The sequence below is a fragment of the Sitophilus oryzae genome, unplaced genomic scaffold, assembly GCF_002938485.1.
Source record: "Sitophilus oryzae breed Bouriz unplaced genomic scaffold, Soryzae_2.0 scaffold_808_pilon_pilon, whole genome shotgun sequence".
NCBI lineage: Eukaryota > Metazoa > Arthropoda > Insecta > Coleoptera > Curculionidae > Sitophilus > Sitophilus oryzae.
Genome location: NW_022147426.1, coordinates 2069431 through 2075430, shown reverse-complemented (window position 1 = coordinate 2075430; position 6000 = coordinate 2069431). Strand labels below are relative to the sequence as shown.

Below are 6000 nucleotides of genomic sequence, written 5' to 3'. Positions count from 1 at the left end.
AAATGCTGCTGTTAAAAATTTATCATAAAAATTATGTGAACAATTTGACTTAAATCTTAAGTAAAAAGACTTAAATAATTTAAAACTTGACTTGGTTGGCACAACGACTCATACTTAAGAAATAGAGAAATATAGTATACAGTAATTACACCAAAGAGTCGCAACAACTAGGATCATTTTTATTGACATAAAATTAGGAGGAGCAATTCAAGCTACATATAAAAGTAAAGTTTTGTTCATTCAAACTTATGGCCGAGGTAGGTAACCGAGGTATTTCATATTATGTCTCAGCAGAACTGAGACACCCTGTATAGAGTATTGAGTTGCAGCCACACTGTTTTTGCAATAACTAAAGATAATATTAGTCATTAAATTATATGACTAATGTAATGCTGCCATACTTTCTTTACTATAGTATTCATCAACAGCACAAAATAATGAACAAATGTTTTAACAATTTTTCAACCCGTTTAACAAATATTTACGAGAATAAATAAACTTCATAAATTATTCATAAACTTCTGACATTGTTTTAATTATTTTTAATTATATCCTCTCTCGAAATACTATCATAGTATAAATTTTGTTTTTGTCAATGTTTTGAATGATTGGGCCAGGCCAATAATCTAACACATTTAAATTTTTAAAGATTTCTATTTTTTTGCAATAAAACAAAACAAAATTTTTAATAAAATTAGGTTTATTATTAGCTTTTGTATAACTTTATATAAAAAATAAATTATACATATTAAAAATCAAAATTTTATGTTAGTTTTAAAGCAAATTAAAAATTTTAAGCGAATTAATAATACCTAAGTAGTATTACTTGTTTAAATTTAACATCCATTTTGTATTTTACCTACAAAAGCTACTACATTTCCTACTTGGACGTAGTACAAATACGGATGATCGGCTTCGAATTTGTAATCTGCAGGCGGGGGTAATGATTCGGCTGTCAAAACTGTCAAATAGAACAAAAATAAAAACAAATTAATTATGAAAAAATAAAAATATCAACCATGCTGTTATATTTTACTTAATGTTAATATAAAATTGATCTAATCTACAAAGAATAGGAAATTGCTTAAAAATCTACACTACTTCAACTACCAAGAAATTAATTTAGATATTATCACAGAATATATAAGTTAGTCTGTGATATACAGATATATTAGAATTTAGAATGTTAGTATTAACTTACCTTGGTGTTATGATGTTAAATAGAATAGAATTTTTCATTGTCTAGTCGCCATATTGTAATATTAGATAGCTATCATTCTATATACAGGGTGCGTTAAATAAAATTGCACACTACAGGGATCTCGAAAAGAAGAAGAGACACACAGATCATTAAATTATAGAAAAGTTATGCCTTGCAAAAAAAGAAAGTAAGAAGTGTTTTTTATATATTTCTAAATATGAGTTTGTTAGGATTAAGAAAAAGGCACAACTTTTCTCCAATTAAATCATCTACAGGGTGTTCCATTTTCGTGCGTTTTGCAGTGTTCCTCGTTTATGAATGCCACATTTTCAATTTCGTCCTTTATTCCAGGAAAAAAAAGGCCAGGAGGAATCTGCGTGTAGCATCTTTAGTTTCATAAAAGAGTCGCATAGTAATGTGAAAACCGCATCTTTGTATCTCAACTCATAAACGAGAAACCCCATAAAACACACGAAAATGGGACACACTGTACATTGTTGTTATATTCAGTGCTTATTATCAGATAAATGATAAATTTCTTTAGGTACACTTTCTTGCAGTACCCATAGTATTTCAATTTTTTATTATTATGTTATTCTACAATAATTTATATTATAAATGATATTAAATGTGAATTTTCATTTTTGATTATTGCAATTGCTATTAATTATATTAGTTTAGAGATTACACATTTTGAGCAAAGTAAATAATAGTTATTTTTTATACAAGACGATAAAATGGTATTTTATCGTCTTGTTTGCAAGTTTACGATAATGCAATTTTATCGTCGTGTATAAAACAATATTTTTTTCCATAGGGAGTTACGTTTTAAAAAATATTCAGAAATTATTATTTCAAGGAATTTATTACGAGTAGAAAAATATTGTGCTGGGTTGGCGTTGGTTTCTATGTAATTTGACAAATAAATAAAGCTGTCTCTTTAGTTGTCAGTTTTGAGTCAATATTTTTTAATTCTCTTTCGTGTCGATTGCTGATTGAATTGGACCCAGAAATGGCTCAAAACGAAATAAGTAAATTACCAACAGATATTCAGGCTGAGGCAACAAACTCCATATCCAAACTACTTCCATTTAAATCCCGAATAACTTATGAAAAGGAATACAAAAATTTTCAAAAATGGAAGCAATTAAAAAAGGTGCGAGAAGAAATAAAGTTTTTAACCTATCCTAGCTCTTAAAGTATTATATTTAATCTACCCTTCCGGTTAAATTACTACTTTATCTACTATTTTTGATAGATATAAGGCAATTTTAACAGGTGCTACGGAAAAAAATATATTATATCCCTAGATCATATATACTTACGTGGATAAATCAACGCCATAAGTTTAGCATTAAAAAATATGTCCCCAACATCACGACATGCCATTTTCAAAACTTCTTAATTGCACTTATGAAACGTTCAATAGGTTTGTCTTTCTCGAGGACCTGACTTTACGCATGCGTATTAAAAGTGGCACGTATTTCCAAAATAATTACAATTTTATCCGGTTTAGAAAGTACAAATTATACATTGTTACGGAAACCAACTTTTCATTGTCATCATATTGTCATAATATATGTCATGATTTTCTAGCTAGGTATATTCTTTGGTCATGATCAGGGGCGGGAAAGTGAAATAGCAAAAGCGGTTCCACCGTTTCCACGGAAATCTCAAATAAAATAGTTCCAGCCCTAGCCACTAGGTGGTAGTGCAATTAATTTTTAGGTTAAGAAGTTGCTACTAGTTATTGCCAGATGGCGTTAAATCAGAATTTTTTTGTAGTTTCCATAGTTTCCAACGGCCATTGTCATATTATTGTCAAATTCTCAAAAAATATTGTCGTTGTCATAGCAACAATCATAATATTATCAAATAAATGATTATCAAAATGTTTTTCAAACTATAATTTGTTATATGTGTTTTAATTAGACAATTCCTTTTGTTTGTGGCCCTAAAAATATAATGTAAGTCTTTTATTCTTGCTTTCATTTAAGTACCTATTTATTATATTTACTCCATTTACAAAACTTTGGGCGTATTACGTCGGTCTTGTTTTATTATAATAAACGATGTTTAAATATTTGACTTATAAATAAAAACTTTAAATAATAAATAATATTTCACATGTTTGGCTTTAATTTTATTTAATAATCGTATAAATTATACTGTTAAATCTTATTTTTTACACATCACAACGATACTTGTTATTAGTATTGTTGAATTTGCGTAAAAAAATAGGATTTAATAATCAAATTTAATTATTTTAGAGTAAAATTCAATAAATAAGCTCATTTAAAAAGCCCGCGCTTCGACCCATTTAAAACAAGCCCTACTCAATAGATGGCGCCACTTCTGTAGGACCATTATTCAGTATGGCAGAGTCCATTCTTTTTCTAGCTAGGTATATTCTTTGGTCATTATCTTATTTTCATTGTGCAACGACGCTTGTTTTTTGCGTTTTTTATTTTAAACATTGTATTAATTACTCTTTTATCGACCGCTTTTATATAGCCAAGGATGCAAGTATGTTCAGTGAGAAGTTAATTTTAAGTTTGTGCAATTATATTTCTATTTTTTCGTTGGGTTTTAATTTTTGGGTAAATATTCGTAAAAATGACAAGAAAGTGTTTGGTGTGTGGAAATTACAATATAAATGTCTCCGAATTATCTTTTCAAAGGCAAGTAAAGTATTGAGTTGTACCCTTGGTTGTACTTTTATGTATATTAAACCACATGCATACTTTCTGGTTATATTTCCTAAGAATATTGATATTCGTACGGAGTGGATAATTTATTTTTAATATAATTTAATTTTTGTGACAGTAACATTCAATTATTGTTCAAATATATGCATTTTACAAATAAAATTTTTAAAATTAATGTTAAAATTTGGCGCGTGGGCGATAGGTCCTCGACAAGGATAGATAGAGTAGAAGCATCGCGTGTGCAACAGAAAAAGAAGATAAAGGCAAGTCGTTGATATGTTTGGGACAGTTTCCATGGTCATTTACTTATCCACGTAAGTATATATGATCTAGGATTATATCACAAAAGTGGTTATGAAAATAAGTAAGTCTATTAATATTACACGATGCATATTCTGTTAATTTACGTACTTTTATTGTATAAGACTATTTAAAAACTTGTCATATACATCGTCAAAAGTTTGTAGTCGCCCAACCATCAAAGTGATTTTTCTATTGTACTGAATATAGTACAAAAATCCATGGCTGGCATAAAAAACGCCATTTGGAGGGAGAAAATTGCATGGTTGGTGTATTTTAGCTAAAACAAATAGTTTCTTTTATTTATTTCGTTGTATTTTTTACCAGTTACATAAATAAAGAGAAAAAAGTTTTAGAAAAAAAGCATTTAATAAAAAGAAGCATTTTATTTAAGCTACATCAAATACTGATGGTAAATTATAACAAGTCTTGTATTGTAATAAAAATGTACGGTATTTTAAAATGCACTGATTTTTCCTATAAACTGTATTATATTTCCATGTCTGATTATGTATAGGTAAGGGTGATTGGCATTAAAAATTGCAGAAAAAGTACGATATGTTCGATCTTGGCTGCCTAAAACAAAATCCAACTCTGTCATTAAATACCAACACCAAGAATACATAGCCTTACATAGTGTTAAAACAAATATTAGACACTGTTTTGTTCTTATGGCATCTATCCATTTTAATATAACACTCAGATCTTAAAGCCCCCCACACACATAATGTTTTACCTGTCAGTCTTAGCTGTTCAGTCAAAACGTATCCAGTAAAACCTTGTGTGTAGTAAAAAAAGGTATTTTAGTAATTAATTTAGTTATACAGGGTGTTTCAAAACGAATGCGAAAAACTTCAGGGGGTGATTCCTTGTTCAAAATAAAGGGTAGTTAGCTTCATAAACGTTGGGTCAAAAGTCAACCATTAGGGAGATATCGCGGTACAAAGATGGCGGAAAAATAATGTTCTTATTTTTTATCTTGAAAACGAAAAGAGATAGACTAATGAAATTTTATGGAAGCATTACTGTTATGAAAACACACTTTCAGATAATTTTTTTACTTTTTTAAAATGAGTGGAAGGGGTTGAAATAAACTACCCCTATCATTCTTGTTAACGAAATTGAAAGAAAAATCTTATCAAACACATGCAAATGCTTTAATTTGGATAGTTTAGTTTGTTTAGAAACTTTTTTACCTCTTGTGTTTTTTTGATAAAACTCACCGATTGGAAATTAAAAAATAAAATGTAAAGCATTACATGTCAGGACAAAAAACATTTTCTGATAAAGAATCTAGTGGGCTGCTGTAATTTTTTTAGGAAAAAATCTAGTCGGCCGCTGTTACTTTTTAGGATGTTCCTAATATTATTTTATTTGACATTACTCTACTGCAATACGTTATTATCTAGATGATTATTATTATCGTTATTATCACTAGATTCTTAATCTAAAAATGTTTTTTGTCCTGACATGTAATGCTTTACATTTTATTTTTTAATTTCCAATCGGTGAGTTTTATCAAAAAAACACAAGAGGTAAAAAAGTTTCTAAACAAACTAAACTACCCAAATTAAAGCATTTGCATGTGTTTGATAAGATTTTTCTTTCAATTTCGTTAACAAGAATGATAGGAGTAGTTTATTTCAACCCCTTCCACTCATTTTAAAAAAGTAAAAAATTACCTGAAAGTGTGTTTTCATAACAGTAATGCTTCCATAAAATTTCATTAGTCTATCTCTTTTCGTTTTCAAGATAAAAAATAAAAACATTATTTTTCGGCCATCTTTGTAC

At 28.5% G+C, this 6000-nt stretch overlaps 1 protein-coding gene across 4 annotated transcripts in view; it reads right to left on the bottom strand.

The window, feature by feature from the left end:
* Nucleotides 1-731: 731 nt before the first annotated feature.
* Nucleotides 732-6000, bottom strand: part of LOC115888737 (antichymotrypsin-2-like) — a 59896-nt gene continuing 54627 nt past the window's right edge. Inside the window, exons 9-10 of one of the 4 annotated variants that reach the window (XM_030908561.1) lie at nucleotides 4321-4489; nucleotides 756-961 (exon numbers count right to left, since the gene is read on the bottom strand). In XM_030908561.1, coding sequence (XP_030764421.1) covers nucleotides 4323-4489 — 167 coding nt within the window. In that variant the 3' untranslated portion in view covers nucleotides 756-961; nucleotides 4321-4322. Of the gene's footprint in view, nucleotides 962-4320; nucleotides 4490-4580; nucleotides 4786-6000 lie in introns of those variants that run through there. The other 3 variants (XM_030908560.1, XM_030908566.1, XM_030908571.1) reach the window with 3 other exon arrangements.